Below are 20,000 nucleotides of genomic sequence, written 5' to 3'. Positions count from 1 at the left end.
TCAAATCTTCATGCTCTCAGTGCAGCTCTTAAATCATCATGCTCTCAATGCAGTTCTCAAATCTTTATGCTCTCAGTGCAGTTCTTAAATCACCATGCTCTCAATGCAGTTCTTAAATCTTCGTGCTCTCAGTGCAGTTCTTAAATCTTCGTGCTCTCAGTGCAGTTCTTAAATCTTCGTGCTCTCAATGCAGTTCTTAAATCATCATGCTCTCAATGCAGTTCTTAAATCTTCGTGCTCTCAGTGCAGTTCTTAAATCTTCGTGCTCTCAATGCAGTTTCTAAATATTTATGGTTTCAATAATCAGTTCTTAAATCATCATGCTCTCAATGCAGTTTCTAAATCTTCATGCTCTCAATGCAGTTCTTAAATCATCATGCTCTCAATGCAGTTTCTAAATCTTTATGCTCTCAATGCAGTTTCAAAATCTTAATGCTCTCAATAGGCAGCTCTGAAATCATCATACTCTCAGTGCAGTTCTTAAATCTTTGTACTCTCAATGCAGTTGAAAAGCTGCTGAATACAGATCACAGTGTGAAATCTGGAAGCCGTTCGCTTGCGTTCCAGGCCCCTATTCTTCTGAACTGTTCTCCGGCCTTTGAAATCCGGCACTCTGATTTTAGTCTTTACTTTCCGTCTGCTGTCAAAATATTTCTGTTCACCCCTCCCGCCACAGTTAACTCGGATTGTTCATTGCTGTGGTTTGGGTACTCTCTCTCTCTCTCTCTCTGTCTCTCTTTCTGTGTGTCTCTGTCTCTCTCTCTCTCTCTGTCTCTCTCTGTCTTTGTATCTCTCTCTGTCTCTCTCTGTGTCTCTGTCTGTCTCTGTCTCTCTCTCTCTCTGTGTCTCTGTGTCTGTGTCTGTCTGTCTCTCTCTGTGTTCTACCTTTAATTTATACACACACACACACACACACACACACACACACACAGAGAGAGAGAGAGAGAGAGAGAGAGAGAGAGAGAGAGAGATTGACAGATAGATAAATAGACAGATAGATAGATAGAGGGTTGGGAAACAGTGTATGTAATTATCCTCTCTTGTCGCACAACATCGATCGCCTGACAGAGCAATCCAACCCTCCAGCCCGATCTCTCAAGTCCCCCAACTCACCACCAATACCACCACCACCACCACCCATACCACCACCACCACCACCCAACCACCACCACCACCACCACCACCCAACAACCACCAATACCACCACCACCCAACCACCACCAATACCACCACCACCACCACCAATACCACCACCACCACCACCAATACCACCACCAATACCACCACCACCACCCAACCACCACCACCACCACCACCAATACCACCACCACCACCACCAATACCACCACCACCACCACCCAACCACTACCACCACCAATACCACCACCACCACCACCACCACCACCAATACCACCACCACCACCCAACCACCACCACCACCAATACCACCACCACCACCCAACCACCACCACCACCCAACCACCACCACCACCACCAATACCACCACCACCACCACCACCACCAATACCACCACCACCACCAATACCACCACCACCACCACCCAGCCACCACCACCACCACCACCACCAATACCACCACCACCACCACCCAGCCACCACCACCACCACCACCACCAATACCACCACCACCACCACCAATACCACCACCACCACCCAACCACCACCACCACCACCACCAATACCACCACCACCACCACCACCACCAATACCACCACCACCACCCAACCACCACCACCACCACCAATACCACCACCACCACCACCACCCAACCACCACCACCACCAATACCACCACCACCACCACCCAACCACTACCACCACCAATACCACCACCACCACCACCAATACCACCACCACCACCCAACCACCACCACCACCCAACCACCACCACCACCACCAATACCACCACCACCACCCAACCACCACCACCACCACCACCACCAATACCACCACCACCACCAATACCACCACCACCACCCAACCACCACTACCACCACCAATACCACCACCACCAATACCACCACCACCACCCAACCACCACCACTACCACCACCACCAATACCACCACCACCACCACCACCACCACCACCCAACCACCACCAATACCACCACCACCACCACCACCACCAATACCACCACCAATACCACCACCACCAATACCACCACCACCACCCAACCACCACCACCACCCCCTCCACTCCTCACCACTACCATACCACCCAACCTCCACCCCCACCGACCCCTTCACCACCATCAGTACTACCACCCCCACCCCTACCCCCGCCGCTCACATTTCGCCATCGCAAGTCCTCTAGGTTCAGTGACCGTATAAAAAAAGAACCGAGGCCGTTCATGACAGCATGAGAGCATGATAACCCCCCCCCCCTCCCCCAAGTCCTAAGCATTCGTTCAGGCGTGCTAAAAACACAGAGTCCTGTCTAAGTACAGCCTGTCCACCTCTCTTTGACAGCAGACTTTGTGGGGGTTTAATTCCCCCCCTTTTGCTGGTGGTAGTTGGAAGAGTGGCGCGGGCGAACGGACTTCTTACGGAACACAATGGCGCAGTGAAGTGGTGGTGTCCCTTTGTTTCACCAAGAGTGACCGAACTTGTTTGCTTCATTTGCTGATTAATTTTCTGGGGTAATTTTTTTGTGTGTGTATTGTGTGTGTTGGTCGATTCTTTTAAATATCTTGGCATCGAATTTAGTAGAAACGGAACTTTTTATAAAGCTAAAAAAATGATTTATGAACAGGGCCAAAAAGCTATGTTTTCGTTACTTCAGTCAGCCAGAAATCAAGATTTACCTTTACATATCATTCTGGACATGTACCAGTCTATGATTGTACCTATTTTGTTGTATGGTGCGGAAATATGGGGTTATGAAAATGTAGATATACTTGAAAAATTAGAATTGAAATTTTTGAAACGCTTGTTCAAACTGAACAGAAATACTATGACCCAAATTGTTTATGGAGAAACTGGTATTTATCCAATTAGTGTGTTAGTGAAAATGAGATTAGTTCGATTTTGGACCAGCTTAGTAATATCAAACACAGAAAAATATTCTGGGAAAATATATTTGATATTACTTGACTTATATCGAAATGGTATTTATTCTTCGAAATGGATGAGTTGTATCAGACAAATTTTAATAGAAGCAGGGTATGACTTGGTTTGGGATGGTCAATTCTTCTTGGAGAGGGAATCTTTCTGCAAGAATGTCAACATTGCTTTGAGAGATAGTTTTCAAAATCTATGGAGACATGCTCTAGAGGCGAGTAGTAAATGTTTGTTTTATCGAAATTTCAAAAGTGGATTTGGTAGAGAAAAATATATAAGTCAAATGCCTGATAATTATGTTATCAGCTTCTTCAGATTTCGAAGTAGTAATCATAAGCTGGAAATAGAAACAGGGAGACACAAAGGCATACCACGAGAGTTACGATTTTGTAAGGTTTGTAACATGTCTGTGATTGGTGATGAGTTTCATTTTATAATGGAATGTCCCAATTATGATCAGTTACGAAATAGATATGTTCCTAAAAAATATTTGTCTCCAAAATCGGTTTTTAATTTTTGTAATATGCTTAAAGGAGGCAAAAAAGTCATTTTCGCTGTAAGTAAGATGATTAGATTTGCAAATGTTGCCTAGTTATACTTTTGGAGTTAAAAGACATTTGTGTTTTCTCAACTTTATGTGACATTGTTGTGTATTTGGAAATGTTTGTTATGGGCACGAAAATGAGTATTTTGCAGTAATCCTCCATACTCCAATAGGAGTGAAAGGATAATTAAAACTTGAAACTTGAAACTTGAAACTTGTGTGTGTGTTTTTATGTGTTTTTTTCCACTTTGCTTTCGTTTTCGTTTCGATTTGAGGTCATTTCAGTCAACGAACAAAAATATCAAAAATGATTTCCTCCCTTCCCCCCCCCCTCTCTCTCTCTCTCTCTCTCTCTCACTCTCTCTTTATCTGTCTGTGTATCTGTCTAGATATCTGTTTCTATCTCTCTCGAATATACCAGTTGAAAACAAAACCAAAAAAAAAAATAACAACATAGATTGCATACATGAATTGTATTATTCACACTTTGTTACCAGTGAAAATGTCAGGAGTATGATCACTTAGGTACATTCAGCCATTTGGAGACTGAAGTCTGTCTCTCCTCTCTCCACTCTCTCTCTCTCCCTCTCCCTCTCTCTCTCTCTCCCTCTCTCTCTCTCCCTCTCTCTCTCCCTCTCTCCCTCTCTCTCTCCCTCTCTCTCTCTCTCTCTCCCTCTCTCTCTCTCTCTCTCTCTCCCTCTCCACTCTCTCTCTCTCTCTCTGTTTAACAGTCCCCATCTCTCTCTAAATGGACTCTGAGTGATTTAACTGCCCGTTGCCAATAATGGCTAAATGATATCAAGATCAAACTGATTGGTGGACTTCATGCACCCTGGTACTACTACCATTGTCAGGTCGGTGGCTCTTGTGTACTGAACCCTAGCGATCCAGTTATGACGACGAAGATACACACACACACACACACACACACAGAAACAAGGGTCAGACAAAGACTGACACGCACGCACAGCCCACATGAGCAATGAAGAATGTATCACGTGCAGCAAAGCAACACTGAAGGACCCCATACACAGTGGGCGATCACTGGCGGTGGTGGTCAAAGTGCTGTGCTGTGCTGTGCATGAGACAGAATGAATGCAAAAGAACGTCAGCTGATTCATGGAAGGGTTGGACATACGCGCGCGCGCTCGCATACATGTACACACCCACACACACACATGCACACACACACACACACACACACACACACACACACACACACACACACACACCTGCATCCCCGCCCCCACCTCCCTCTCTCCACCCATTTCCCCACCGTCGCCTTTCTCACCATTCACATTCACACTCCCATAAACACACATGCGCACGCACGCACGCACACACACACACACGCACACACACACACATACATGCATAAACCACACACACACACACACACACACACACACACACACACACACACACACACACACACACACACACACACACTTCGACTTGAAGCGTTGGGTAGTTGATTTATTGATTTGATATTCTGTTTGATCAATTGATAGGTTGATTGATGTATCGATCCAGTTTTCGCAACGCCTTCGTGTGATATTTCTCCAACACAATATAGTACAACACAACACAATAGAACAGTATTTATGCTGTGCAATACTTTTTTTTTTTATTGCCAATGTGCACTGCTGATGACAATGTTAACCGGACGTGTGTTTTTTTTTCTTTTTCAGGGGAAGAACCGAAGAGGGTGAGTACTTCTTCCATCCCTTCGTCTCTGTCTCTGTCTCTGTCTGCCTGTTGTTGTCTGTATGTCTCTGTCTCTGTCTGTCTGTCTATCTCTGTCTCTCTCTCTCTCTCTCTCTCTCTCTCTCTCTCTCTCGTTCTTTTTCTCTCTCCGCACACGCATGTGTCAGTGAGTGAGTGAGTGTGAGTGTGTGTGTGTGTTCGTTCTTTTACTTAGCGTCTATCCACACTTGTGATTTTAGACGATTTTAATGTGTGTGTGTGTGTGTGTGTGTGTGTGTGTGTGTGTGTGTGTGTGTGTGTGTGTGTGTGTGCGCGCGGCGCGCGCACGCGCGTGTGTGTATCTGTGTGTATGTGTGTTTTCATTTATTTGTCGTAAAATATATTAAAGGCAACAGTGAACATAAAAATTTTTAAACGGGAAACGAAGCGGAAACAAAGAAAAGAAAAAAGAGAAAAGAAAAATGAATATACAGCTCCTACTGCTGCTGCTGCTGCTGCTGATGATGATGAATGACGACGACGACGACGACGACAACGACGATGATGATGACGATGGTAGTGGTGGAAGTGGTGGTGGTAATGATGATAATGACGATGATGATACTTTTATCTTATCTCTTTCTTGCTCTTTTCCTTCATCAATGATTGCCCGCAATCTTTATTTTGCCTCTCTTTTATTCTTTTACCCTGTTTTTCATTTTATTCTGATGTTATCCACTTCAATTAATGTCATGACTGTTTTTTCTTATTTCAGTTTTCGTTTGACTACTCATACTGGTAAGTTAATCTCTCTCTCTCTCTCTCTCTCTCTCTCTCTCTCTCTCTCTCTCTCTCTCTCTCTCTCTCTGTGTTCTCATTTCCTTTCTCATTCCCACAGCTCAGTCTTGCCTGTGCGTGCGTGCATGCGTGCGCGTGTGTGTGTGTGCGTGTGTTTGTGTGTGTTGTGTGTGTGTGTGTGGGTGTGTGTGTTGTGTGTGTGTGTGTGTGTGTGTGTGTGTGCGTGCGAGCGAGCGAGCGTGCGTGTGCGTGCGTGTGTGTGTCTGTCTGTGTGTGTATGTCGGTATGCGTGTGTATCTATATCAATCAATCAAACCTATCACAGTGAATTTCTTCCATAGAATTTTGCCAGAGCACAACATTTTGTTGTTGTTGTTGCCTTGGGGGGGAGGGGGGGGTTGTTGTTGTTTTTTCTTTTCTTTTCTTCTCAGTGCGCCAAGTGCGTGCTGCATACGACAGGGACCTCGGATTCATCGCCTCATCCTGAATGGCCAGATTACTCAGTCTTTGATTTCCCATTATCAATTCAAACGTGGGAGAGGAGAAAGGCCAGATGAGACCGACAGGAGCATTCGAACCCAGGATTCGAACCCTCACGGACACTGCACACTGGCAGTGTTACGAGCGTCTTAACCACTGTGCCACCTTTTTTGCTCCTTGCAGGTCCCATGACGGGTACGTGACTGGGGAGAAAGGGGTGCTGGAGGCCGCCCCGGGGTCTGTGTACGCCAGTCAGGATCGGGTCTTCCGGGACCTGGGCCAGGGAGTGCTCAACAACGCCTTCCAAGGTCAGCTGGGGGAGAGGAGAGGGAAGAGAGGGAGGGAGGGGTGTGTGTGGGGGGGGAGGGGGTGGGGGGGCTGGGGATTGGATGGGAGGGCGGGGAGGGTGGGGGGTGTGGGTGGGTGTGAGGGGAGCGTTAGGTGGATAAATGTGTGTGTGTGTGTGTGTGTGTGTGTGCGTGTGTGTGTGTGTGTGTGTGTGTGTGTGTGCCTGTCTGCCTGTCTGCCTATCTGTTTGTCTGTCTGTCTGTTTTTATGTCGGTCGGTCTGTCTGTTTATCTGCCTGCCTGTCTGTCTGTCTGTCCATATGTCCATCTGTCTGTCTGCCTGTCTGTGTTTCTGTGTGTCTGTGTGTCTATATGTCTGTCTGTCTGTCCGCCTGACTGTCTTCCTGCCGGTCTGCCTGAATGTCTGTTTGTGTGTATGTCTGTGTCAGGGTCTGGTAATTTAGAACCTGGGTAGGTGGTGATCATTGACGCCTTCAAAGGTCAGTTGGGAAAAGGGGGAGGGGGAGGGGAGGGATGAACGGAAGGAAGTGTGCATAGACGATTGTCCAGCTGTCTGTCTGCATACCTGCCTATCTGTCTGTCTGTGTCAGGACCAGATATTGTAGAACCGGAGGTTTTTGGTACTGCCTTCACAGGTCAGCTCTTCTTTGTGTCAGGCTGGTTGGCTTTGCTGATTCAGTGTCTGTTTGTCTGTAAACGTTTTAGCTCTAGCTCTGTCTGTACGTCCCAGACTCAACAAATTATTATTACAAACGAACAAACAGGCAAGGGCATTAACGTATGTCTTGTCAAAGGTGCACAGATTCAGTGGTTCGCGAAGGAAAAGAGAGGGAGAGAGAGAGAGCGGAGGGCGGGGTGGGGGGGGGAGAGAGAGAAAGAGTGGGGTGTGGGGGGGGGGGGTGAGGAGGATGAGGAAGAGGGAGAGAAAGAAAGATAGGCAGGCGGACGAAACAAAAACAGAGAGAACAGACCCAGTAAGAAAGACAGACAAACCAATAGAGATAGACACAGGCAGACAAACCAATAGAGATAGACACAGGCAGACAAACCAATAGAGATAGACACAGGCAGACAAACCAATAGAGATAGACACAGGCAGACAAACCAGTAGAGATAGACACAGACAGACAAACCAATAGAGATAGACACAGGCAGACAAACCAGTAGAGATAGACACAGGCAGACAAACCAATAGAGATAGACACAGGCAGACAAACCAATAGAGATAGACACAGGCAGACAAACCAATAGAGATAGACACAGGCAGACAAACCAATAGAGATAGAGACAGGCAGACAAACAGAGAGACAGTGAGAGCAGAATAAAACAGAGAGACCGACAGACAAAAAGGACCTAGAGAAAATAACAACAACCAAAACAAGAGTAGTCAAGAACAAGAACAGAAAATAGAAAACAAACAACAACAAAGACAAAAGAATCCCACCCGGCACCCCCTACCTCCCCCCCCCCCCTCCCATCAAGTAGAAGAAATACAGGCCACAAGTGATCAGTGTGTTATCACCTATCCCCTATCACCTATCCCCTATCACCTATCCCGTAGTCTGGCCCAACACTCCGCTTATATCACAGATTGACATAAGTTTACATTTGGGCCAACAGCAAAGTGAGAGCTGTATTATCAATGGTTTCTCCAGTCAATGGGAAACCATTTACAGCTTAGTCTTTTGTGAAGGACTATGCCTCTCAAACTAGGAGGCAAAATTGCACTGGCTCTTGGTGCTGCAGCCTTGTCGGCTAGTTGGCCTCTGGGAACCATCCCAACGCCGACTGTCCTAAAACCCTCTTGGCCGAGAGAGTGGGGATGTACTTGGGCAAGACACTCTCCACTATAAACAAATTCTGGCCCAAATAATCGGAACAGCAGTTGTCTCCTATGCTGTTCTGATGGTCATAGTCGGACACGACTGACTATCAGATCCCGTAGTCTTGTGGACCGTTGGGGCGCCACAGGTGATCTGGCAACCAGCATCCTCCAATCCTCTCGGTTTTCTGACCTGATTGTATCGCTCAACCTCAAGCCCGACCATTCTGGGATGTTGTCCTCCCATCTCTTCCTCTGTCTGCCTCTCCTTCTCCCTCCTTGCACTGTGCCCTGCAGGAATGTCTTGGCAAGCCCTGATGATCTCATGACATGGCCATACCATATGAGTTTGCGTCTCTTGACCAAGGTCAACAGGTCTTCGTAGGGCCCAATGACTTGCCTGATTCTGTTTAGAACTTCTTCGTTCGTGATATGATCTTTGTAGGAGATGCCCAGGAGTCTTCGAAAGCATCTCATCTCAGTGGACTGTATTCTCTTTTCTGTTTCAGCTGTTAAGGTCCACGATTCATATGCATACAAGAGTATTGATGTTATCAGTCTCTACTAAACATGACGAAAGCATTGACGTGGGACCATTCTGTACACACTCTTCTTTTTTTTCTTTTTTTTTTTTTTACCTGTTTGTACTTCCGGTTTCCAAGCCTCGTATCTCTCTCAACAACACCTCTTCAAGTGCCTCTTCAACCTCCATTGTTTTGGGAGTATGACATAGAACAGGACGTAACCTGCCAAGTGATGTGAAGTGAACACCGGATTTATCTCCCCCTACCCCTCCTCCTCCTCCTCCTCCTCCCTCCCGGCTTTCCTCAGTATACTGCCTCATTGTAAGCAAGAGGAGAGATTGGGGTCAGAACGTGCAGATCGTTGGATGGCTTTTGAAACTTGACGATCATAAAATCTTAGAGACCATTTTGTCCTGTGACGAGCTCTCTCTGTCTCTCTGTCGCTCTCACTGTCTCCGTCTCTATCTCTGTCTCACTCTCTAGTCTTCGAAAAGGTTTTGAAACAAGCATCTCTCTCTCGCTCTCTCTGTCTCTCTTTCTCTGTCTCTCTTTCTCTGTCTCTCTGTCTCTCTGTCTCTGTCTCTGTCTCTCTCTCTCTCTCTCTCTCACTCTCTCTCAAGTTATCTTCGAAAAGGGTTTGAAACAAACATTTTATATATATGTGTGTGTGTGTGTGTGTGTGTGTGTGTGTGTGTGTGATTTTGTTTATTCGAAGATAAGTTTGTCACTTCACACCCACTTACCCACAGACAGACACACACGTACGCACGCACATACATACATACACTGATGCATACAGAGAGAGAGAGAGAGAGAAGAGAGAGAGAGAGAGAGAGAGAGAGAGAGAGAGAGAGAGAGAGAACAAACAAACAAACAAACACACAAACAAGCACTACCGGCATCAGCTGTTCAGATCATAACAAGGCGTATAACGACGACACGTTGAAGCAGTTTGATAGGAAGAACGATGGGGTGTAAGTAGATAATGAGTGACAGGGAGAGGGGGCGGGGGGGGGGGAGAAGGGTGAAGGGAGGGGGGGGAGGGATTTGGGGTCGGAGGTGGAGGAGGACTTGATGTGCATGAGCCACGGGGAGGGGAGAGAACTGATTTTCAACCCGGAACAGAAGATAATGGGACTTGAACCACCCATTGGGCTACGTACGTGCCTGCTCTTGCATTGTCGTATTGTCTGCTGGAGATTAGACATGTGTGCAAATTAGGCCCCCTCTTGGGTTTGGTTGTTTAGTCAGTGGATGTGTAGCTGTCTTTGTTATCTGGCCCTGATTATTTTTGTTGTTCGATATCCGGCCTGCATCTAGATCACGGTGACCTTGCCAGAACGTTACTGCTTGTTTGGGGTTTCTTTGGTTGTTGTTGTTTTGTTGTTTTGTGTGTGTGTGTGTGTGTGTGTGTGTGTTTCTTCTTCTTTTATTTCGATGTTGTTGTTGTTGTTGTTGTTTAACTACTTCCGTGTGGGTATTTATACTATATGACGGTGTTTTTCGTGTTCTTTGTCATCCTTTGGTTTGTTGATTGATTTTTTTTTTGTTGGTAATTATTTTACAAATTTGTTCATGAGATTTTTTTTTTTTTCAGTTCGTTCGTTCGTTGACGTGGTTACTGTAATTACGTATTTATTCATTTAATTGTCTGTTTGTTTGTTTGCTTATCTATTTATTTATTTGGTTGTTTGTTTATGAATTTATTTATTTATTTATTTATTTATTCGGCAGGTGTTCCCCACAGAGAAATGGCTACAGTCTAGAAAAAAAACGATCAAACAAGACAGACTAATCAAATGAATAAATTCTATACAAACTAGAATTCAATCTGTTCACTGTGTAGTAGTTGACTCAGTTTAAAAGCGCGGCGGTTTTTTGTTTTTTTTTATCCTTTGGGGGCGGCAGGGGGAGAGTGCATGTTTTGTTAAGGGAGGGTGTGTGGGGGGGAGGGGTGCGGGGTGGGCGGGGGGTGGTGGAAACATGACTTCTGAACACCAGAAGAACACCCAGGACATCACCCCACTTCCGACAGCCAGGACTCCATCCCCCCCCCCCCCCACACACACACACACACACACCACACACACACACACACACAGCCCTCTCCTCCCCGCCTCCTCCCCCCCTCCCCACACACACACTCCCACAATCCCATTGTGTGTGTGATTCGGACATGTGTGTATACACATGCATACATATATCATAATAATGTGTGTGTGTGTGTGTGTGTGTGTGTGTGCGTGCGTGTGCGCGCGCGCGCGTGTGTGTCTGTGTGTGTGTGTGTGTGCATTTCGTCTGTGCATCATGATGCTTAAATGCTTGTTTTTTTGTTGTTGTTTTTTTTAATTACGTAGAAGATATTTGGTCCAGTTCGCTGTTTGGGGTGACTGTTTTGTTCACACGGAATGGTTTGGGAGGTTTTTTTTGAGATTTTTTTTTTTTTTTTTTTACATGTGGTTGTAATTTTTGTGTTGTTTTTATTTTTGTTATATTTTACTCGTGTAATGTGCCTTGAGCATTACTGTATTTAAATGAAAGGCGCGTTATAAATAAACTATTATTATTATTATTGGAACGCCAGACGGACCTCCCACCAGGACAGACATCCAGGCCCCACTCACCCCCTCGAATAACGAATGATACCCTCACCGAACCTAAATATAGACCTAACAAATAAACTACAGGACCCTAAAGGCACTATACATATATATATATATATATATATATATATATGTATGTATGTATGTATATATAGCCAGTAGGTCATTAAACTCAACAACCCCACACACGAAAAAGTCATAACTTTTTTGGGAGAGCTACAGCACGGTAAACTTGGTTTTATAACCAAACCGCGGTACACTAAAGGCTACAGCGGTTCAAAGCAAACAACCTTGCGCATTGAGTAATGGAAGAAGAGGGCGAGAACTATACAAATATATATATGTGTGTGTGTGTGTGTGTGTGTGTGTGTGTGTGTGTGTGTGTGGAGAGAGAGAGAGAGGGAGAGAGAGAGAGAGAGAGAGAAAGAGGGTTGTTTTGTTTTGTCTTGTTTTTAAGCTGAGGATAATGAAGCAAAGAAAGCTGTTTTGTTTTTTTCTGGATATAGGTGTTGATCATGTACGGTCGTACAGTTAGCTTTTTATGAATCTATATTTTCGTCCTTCCTCTGTCTGTTTGTTTGTCTGTCTGTCTGTCTGCCTGCCTGCCTGTCTGTCTGTCTGTCTGTCTGTCTGTCTGTCTAGCTTGAGAGTGGGAGATTACAAGACGAACTTCTACAATACAGACTTCTACATAAAGAAAGGCAGTGCAATACCCACACGCACTAACCCTTTTCATACCAGTTCAGTTGAACACACAATGAACCTGTGGTCCAATATAGACTGCTACATAAAAAAAAAAAGCGTTGCGACACATTCACGTAGGTATACTTAACTCTTTGCATACCAGTAAAAGAGACTAGGAACATTCGGTACATAACCCCTCCCGTCTCCCCCCCACCCCCCCACGCCACCCCACCCCCACCCCCCCCCTCACCCCGGCTCCCTACCGCACACACACTTAAAAGACGCGGTGGAAATGTTCATGAGTGCACTACATTCCACGGCACGTATTCTTCAATGCCAGCGTTCCCTGCCAAGTGGAACACTTTCAGCAATAGGTCATGTCTGGCATCCCAACATGAAGGCAAGGGGGCATGGAGGGTGTCGGGGAGGGGGCGGGTGGGGGTTGGGGGGGTCTGGTGTAAACTGTTCATGACAAAATCATTGGTATCTACGAATACCCACACGTATGAAGACAAACGACAAGGACTTTGAGAAGAACAAGGACGGGGAGGAGAAGGTGGGAAGGAGGAGGAGAACAAGAACAACGAGGATAAGAAGATTTTCACAGTGTTTTGATTTGTTTGTTTCTCCCCCCTCCCCCTTCCCCCCCTATCCCCCCCCCCCCCCCCCCCCCCCGCCATCTATCTCTCTCTCTCTCTCCTGTCTCTCATCTTGAACTAAAAGTTTGACTTTTGACCATGCTGCGGACGGGCGCAATAGCCGAGTGGTTAAAGCGTTGGACTGTCAATCTGAGGGTCCCGGGTTCGAATCACGGTGACGGCGCCTGGTGGGTAAAGGGTGGAGATTTTTACGATCTCCCAGGTCAACATATGCGCAGACCTGCTAGTGCCTGAACCCCCTTCGTGTGTATATGCAAGCAGAACATCAAATACGCACGTTAAAGATCCTGTAATCCATGTCAGCGTTCAGTGGGTTATGGAAACAAGAACATACCCAGCATGCACACCCCCGAAAGCGGAGTATGGCTGCCTACATGGCGGGGTAAAAACGGTCATACACGTAAAAGCCCACTCGTGTGCATACGAGTGAACGCAGAAGAAGAAGAAGAAGAAGACGACCATGCTGCGGTTTCTGTTGGCACAGGCTACAACTGTTCGCTGTTTGCCTATGGACAGACGGGCTCGGGCAAATCGTACTCCATGGTGGGCTATGGACCCAACAAGTGAGTCACTGATGGATGTGTACTGCCTTGCTGGTTGGTTTATTTGTGGGTTTGTTCGTTGTGTCCGTGAACTGGTTTGCTTGGATGGATGGATGGATGGATGGATCGTTGGTGTTGCGGGAGGGTGTGGTTTGGGGGGTGGGATAGGGTGGGGGTGGATGATTGCTTGATTGGATCGGTGATTTTGGTGGAATGTTATTTGGATGGATGGTTTGGTAGGTGGGTGTTGGGGGGGTAGGGGGTGGGGGTGGACGAGAGAGAGAGAGAGACAGAGAGAATTTGTGTAGGGATGTGTATATGTGTGTGCGTCATGTGTATGAGTGCGTGCACTCCCGTGTGTGTATGTATGCGCGCGCGCGAGTATGTGTGTGTGTGTGTAAGTGAAGTGAGTGCGCGCGTGTGTCTGTTTCTCTGCTTCTGTGTGTGTGTGTGTGTGTGTGTGTGTGTGTGTGTGTGCTGAAGAGACAAGAGGAGTGAGTGTTTGACGTGGCTTGCTTTCTGTTTCAGAGGCATCGTGCCCATCACGTGTGACGAACTGTTCAAAACCATGGAGAGCAATGCGGACACCAATGTCGTGAGTCCCCCACCCCAACCCCCACCCCCACCCCATCCGCCCACTGTGTCCACAGTTAAAGGTCCCCATTACATTTGATAACCTTCGGGGAAGTGTATTCATCATACCCACTGTGCTCAGGGCAAGGTATACGGGGAAGATGGGGCTCAAGTCTTCTTCTTTTCCGCCGTTTTAACTTTATTTGTATTTGTATTTCTTTTTATATCACAACAGATTTCTCTGTATAAAATTTGGGCTGCTCTCCCCAGGTAGAGCGCGTCGCTACACTACAGCGCCACCCATTTTAAAAAAAAAAATTTCCTGCGTGCAGTTTGATTTGTTTTTCCTATCGAAGTGGATTTTTTCTACAGAATTTTGCCAGGAACAGCCCTTTTGTTGCCGTGGGTTATTTTACGTGCGCTAAGTGCATGCTGCACACGGGACCTCGGTTTATCGTCTCATCTGAATGACTAGCGTCCAGACTACGACTCAAGGTCTAGTGGAGGGGGAGAAAATATCGGCGGCTGAGCCGTGATTCGAACCAGCGCGCTCAGATTCTCTCGCTTCCTAGGCGGACGCGTTACCTCTAGGCCATCACTCCAACCGAAGTGTGGTATCCATTCACACCTGGGTTGGTGGATGGGGTGAGGAAACGTCGGACAAAGTCCCTTTCCTAAGGACCCAACACCAAAGTACCAAATCGGGGATTCGAACCTTGGATCAGAAGTCACAACTCTTCACCAATTCTGTCATGACGCCCCTCAGTTATTGCCCACTGTTTAGCGTCATAATTGATTGTCCGTCGGCTTGATCTCTGGCTTCTTTGCTTTGGAAGGGACGGATTTTAAATATATGGATATATATATATATTTTTTTTAATGGTTATTTACTTTTGTTCCTTTATTGATGTTCGTATTGTTTTATTTTGTTTTAGTTTTACATTTTTTTGGTTCGTTTGTTGGTTTGTTTGTGTGTCCTTTGGTTCACTGGTCGGTCGGTTGGCTGGTTGGCTGGTGATATATTCGTTCGTTCGTTAACACTAGGATAAAAATAATTATATTAAAAAAACAAACAGAAGTGAGAAGAGGGTGTGTGCAAACTATTTGGATCGCTGGCCAGCTTTTTAAAAATAATTTTTATTAACCTTACAGAGCGTAACTGAAGTACTTGTTGGTGTTCCAAAATGATGATCGTAAACAAAGTTAATAATCCCTTTATAACAGCTAGATAGCTCCCTGCCTGGGAAGTATGAGCACCAACCTGCATTATTATTATCAGTAGTTGTAGACGTAGTTATTGTTGTTGTGTATCATGATGGTGATGGTGATGATGATGTTTGTCATTATTATTGTCATCATTATCATTATTATTGTTTTTATCATCGTTGTTGTTATTATTGATGTTATCAGCATCATCATCATCATCATCATCATCATCATCAGTAGTAGTAGTAGTATTAGTATCATCATCATCATCATCATCATGAAATAAAACAAAAAAGCAGGAACTGATCAAGATGGCGCACTCCTAAACGGTGCACACACACACACACACACACACACACACACACACACACACACACACACACACACACACACACACACACAACAGCAACAACAACAACAACAACAACAGCAACAACAACAACAACAATATCAGCCAGCTCAGATTAAAACAATCTGTCCCCTCTCTCCCTCCACCTGTGGCCCCACCCCCACCCACCAACCACCAGCGGTACGAAGTGACCTTCTCCATGTTGGAGATCTACAACGAGCAGGTGCGGGACCTGCTGTCCAAGGAGAACCCTAAGGGGGGCCTGCAGGTCCGCCAGAACCCCAAGCTGGGCATGTTCTACGTGGAGGGCCTCAAGAGGGTGCCCGTCGGCAGCTACGAGGAGATTGAGCAGCGGATGGAGCAGGGTGAGCGATGGCATTGTCTGGGGGGGGACTTTGTTTCGTGAGCATGACTTTGTTTCGTGAGCATGACTTTGTTTCGTGAGCATGACTTTGTTTCGTGAGCATGACTGTTGTCGTAGTGTCTGTTCGTGGCTCATAACTCCCATGTTTGTGAGCATGTACGGATGGGCTTTTACATATTATAATAATGACCGTTTTCTTTTTCTTTTCTTGTCTTATTCAATCCCGCCTTGAATTAGGCTGCCACACTCCGTCTTCGGAGTGGGGGAGAGGGGAGGGGGTGCGGGGCGTGCATGTCGTGTATGTTGTTGTTTCCATAACTCACCGTGCTTATTTGATACGCATGCAGTTACACACGAAGGGGGTTAGGGCACTAGTGGGTCTACCAGAATAGGAAATGATCTCGTTGTTGTCTTCTGTCCATGGGTATGCCAAGAGCTTTTGGGTTTTTTTTTCAGAATGAATAGCATCCGGCCTTCAGGAAATACTGTGTTAGAAATTTCTTATGGTCTGACTGTGTTGTTTCAGGCTCTGGCAGTTAGGCAGTGATATTGTCAACAGTGGGTTGGGGACACGAGCTGTCGATTCTGGAGTGAAATTTGCCTTTATATGTATTTTTGCAGGGGCTGTATTGTTGTTGTTTTTAATAAATTTTGACGGTTTTTGTTTGTTTGTTTTTTTGTTTGTTTGGGGTTTTTGTTTGTTTGTTTGTTTTGGGGGGGGTTGTTTGTTTTTTTGTGCGTGTAATTATGTAATACGCTTAGTCTCTGAATCTGTTTTATATTATTGTTCGCTAAATCATTATTTTTCTTCTTCTTTCTTTTGTTAGTTATTGCGCGCGCGCGCGCGTGTGTGTGTGTGTTTGGTGTTTATTGTAAAGCACTTTGAGCTCTCTTTAAGGGAGGAAAGCGCTCAACAAATGTCCATTATTATTATTATTATTATTTTGCATTATGGAGATGACAAACTGAGCGGAAGGGCTTTTGTCCACAGCACAGCATAGTCCTACTTATTTCCCTTAAGGAGCTCATCGATCACGATGTCTCATGTTGTTTTGCAGGTTTTGTTGTTGTTGTTTGTTTTATTGTTTGTTTGTTTGTTTGACAATATTGAGTTTAATGCAGCTGGTTTTTTTAGATAATGTGCAGTACCAATATGGCCCTGTGTGGACGGCTGGGCTCCAAGCGACACTTGGGCCAACAGCAAAGTGAGAGCTGTATGATCAATGTTTCTCCACGGCAAGTGGGAAGTCATTTTCAGCTTGGTCTTATGTGAAAGACCATGACTCTCAAACTAGGAAGCATGGTTGAACTGACTCAAAGTGCTGCAGCCTCGGTGTTTAGTTGGCCTTTGGGAACCATCTCCACACCCGTCGACTGTCCTAACGCCCTCTTGGCGGAGACACTCTTGGGCAAGACACTCTCCACAGCAATCGAATTACAGTTCAGACAGTAGATAAGATAAGATAAGATAAGATAAGAATAACTTTATTATCTCCAACTGGAGAAATTTGGTCAGGTGCATTATCACAACATATACAAGTAAACAACATGGGGACCATAACTGTAAAAGTCAACAACAGCTTTTACGAATATTACGAAGATACAAATGTAAAAAAAATGTCACATACACCGTTTCATACATACATCCACACACTGCAGGTAACAACTAGCATTCTTAAAGTAAAAACAGAAAGAATTAAGAAACATTATTTGAATATAATTATAAACATAGCCTACTATACTGCACATTGATTATAATAGACAGATAAGATAAGAATAAAGATAAATTGCGGAAAACCGCAACCAGATAATCAGCACACATCCGCACCCACCCACCCCCCACCCACCCCACACACGCGGATTACAGCAGTTACCTCGTCTACTTCCGATGGTCACAGATGGACAGGCTTGACTATCACATATTCATTGTCACTGTTGACGGACGAAGGTGCAGAGTGGTTAAGACGTTTATCTGCCAACACGGTGTCCGTGAGGGTCTAGATTCGAATCCCGGTCTCGATGGGCGCAATAGCCGAGTGGTTAAAGCGTTGGACTGTCCCGGGTTCGAATCACGGTGACGGCGCCTGGTGGGTAAAGGGTGGAGATTTTTACCATCTCCCAGGTCAACATATGTGCAGACCTGCTAGTGCCTGAACCCCCTTCGTGTGTATATGCAAGCAGAAGATCAAATACGCACGTTAAAGAATCCTGTAATCCATGTCAGCGTTCGGTGGGTTATGGAAACAAGAACATACCCAGCATGCACACCCCCGAAAACGGAGTATGGCTGCCTGCATGGCGGGGTAAAAACGGTCATACATGTAAAAGCCCACTCGTGTACATACGAGTGAACGCAGAAGAAGAAGAAGAATCCCGGTCTCGCCCTTTCTCCCAAGTTTGACAGGGAAATCAGACTGAGCGTCTAGTCATCTGGATGACACGTTAAGCCCAGGTCCCGTGTGCAGCTCGCACTTGGCGTACTGGAAAAGAATCCACGGCAAAAATAAAGGGGGTTTGTACTGTGTAGAAGAAATCCACCCTGATAGGTACACAAATATACATGCATGCACTCAAGGCCTGACTAAGCGCATCGTTGGGTTATGCTGCTGGTCGGGCAGCTCAGATGCGGTGCAGAGTATAAAGATTTGTCCGAACGCAGTGACGCCTCATTGAAAAACTAAAACTGAAACTGAAACTGTTGAAGAACTCCATCCTGATGGGAACACAAAGACACACATGCATGCACTCAAGGCCTGACTAAGCGCGTCTTTGGGTTATGCTGCTGGTCAGGGACCTCTGTACCTAGCAGATGTGGTATGGCGTATATGTGTCTGTCCGAACGCAGTGACGCCTCCTTGAGTAACTGAATTGAACTGAACTCAAGCACCTGCCTAGCAAATGTAGTGTAGTGTATATGGATTTGTCCGAACGCAGTGAGAAACTGAAACTGTTGACTGGCACAAAAGCCGAGTGGTTAAGGCGCTGGACTTTCAACCTGGGGGATCCGGGTTCGAATCTCGGTAACGGCGGCTGGTGGGTAAAGTGTGGAGATGTTTCCGATCCCCCAGGTCAACATATGTGCAGACATGCTTGTGCCCGAACCCCATTTGTATGTATACGCTCGCAGAAGATCAAATAAAGATCATGTAATTTATGTCAGCGTTCGGTGGGTTATGGAAACAAGAACATACCCAGCATTCACACCCCGAAATTGGAGTATAGCTACCTACATGTCGGGGGTAAACAAACATAATGGTCATACACGTAAATTGTTACATGTCTGTCTGCGCATGTATGTGTGCGTGCCTGATATCTGATCGAATCACAAGCAACGAATGATGCGCGCCCAAATGATAGCAGCCGTCAGTCGGCTCTTCCCAAGTGGGCAGCCTGTTGTGCAAATGACCCCTAGTTTGTAAAGCGCTTAGAAATTGGTCTCCGATCCGAGGACAGGCGCTGTATAAGTGTCCACATCATTCATTCACCATGTCCTCAGGCACCTCTCATCGCACCGTGGCCTCCACCAACATGAACGCCACCAGCTCCCGTGCCCACACGGTGGTGGCCATCACCTTTGACCAGATCATCAGGAACGCCGGCACCGGCTCCGAGACCAAGAAGAGCAGCATCATGAACCTCGTCGATCTGGCGGGTGAGGAGGGTGTGTGTGTTTGTGTGTGTGTGTGGGGGGGAGGTTAGGGGAGAGAGGGGTTCTCCTGTGTGTGTGTGTGTGTGTGTGTGTGTGTGTGAGGGTGTGGGGTTCTGAGTGTGGGTGGGT

At 46.1% G+C, this 20,000-nt stretch overlaps 1 protein-coding gene across 9 annotated transcripts in view; it reads left to right on the top strand.

Annotated features, from left to right (window-relative positions):
- The window catches only part of LOC143285375 (kinesin-like protein KIF28), a 70,982-nt gene that overhangs the window by 22,064 nt on the left and 28,918 nt on the right, over nt 1–20,000 (top strand). For all 9 annotated transcript variants that reach the window (XM_076592596.1, XM_076592599.1, XM_076592600.1 and 6 more), the window contains exons 5-11: nt 5,316–5,332; nt 6,086–6,108; nt 6,772–6,896; nt 13,673–13,751; nt 14,259–14,325; nt 16,037–16,223; nt 19,719–19,874. In XM_076592596.1, the coding sequence (XP_076448711.1) occupies nt 5,316–5,332; nt 6,086–6,108; nt 6,772–6,896; nt 13,673–13,751; nt 14,259–14,325; nt 16,037–16,223; nt 19,719–19,874 (654 nt within the window). The remainder of the gene's footprint in view (nt 1–5,315; nt 5,333–6,085; nt 6,109–6,771; nt 6,897–13,672; nt 13,752–14,258; nt 14,326–16,036; nt 16,224–19,718; nt 19,875–20,000) is intronic.

Source organism: Babylonia areolata, chromosome 9, assembly GCF_041734735.1.
Source record: "Babylonia areolata isolate BAREFJ2019XMU chromosome 9, ASM4173473v1, whole genome shotgun sequence".
Lineage (NCBI taxonomy): Eukaryota > Metazoa > Mollusca > Gastropoda > Neogastropoda > Buccinidae > Babylonia > Babylonia areolata.
The sequence above is the reverse complement of the archived record's forward strand: the minus strand, read 5'-3'. Positions and strand labels throughout refer to the sequence as shown.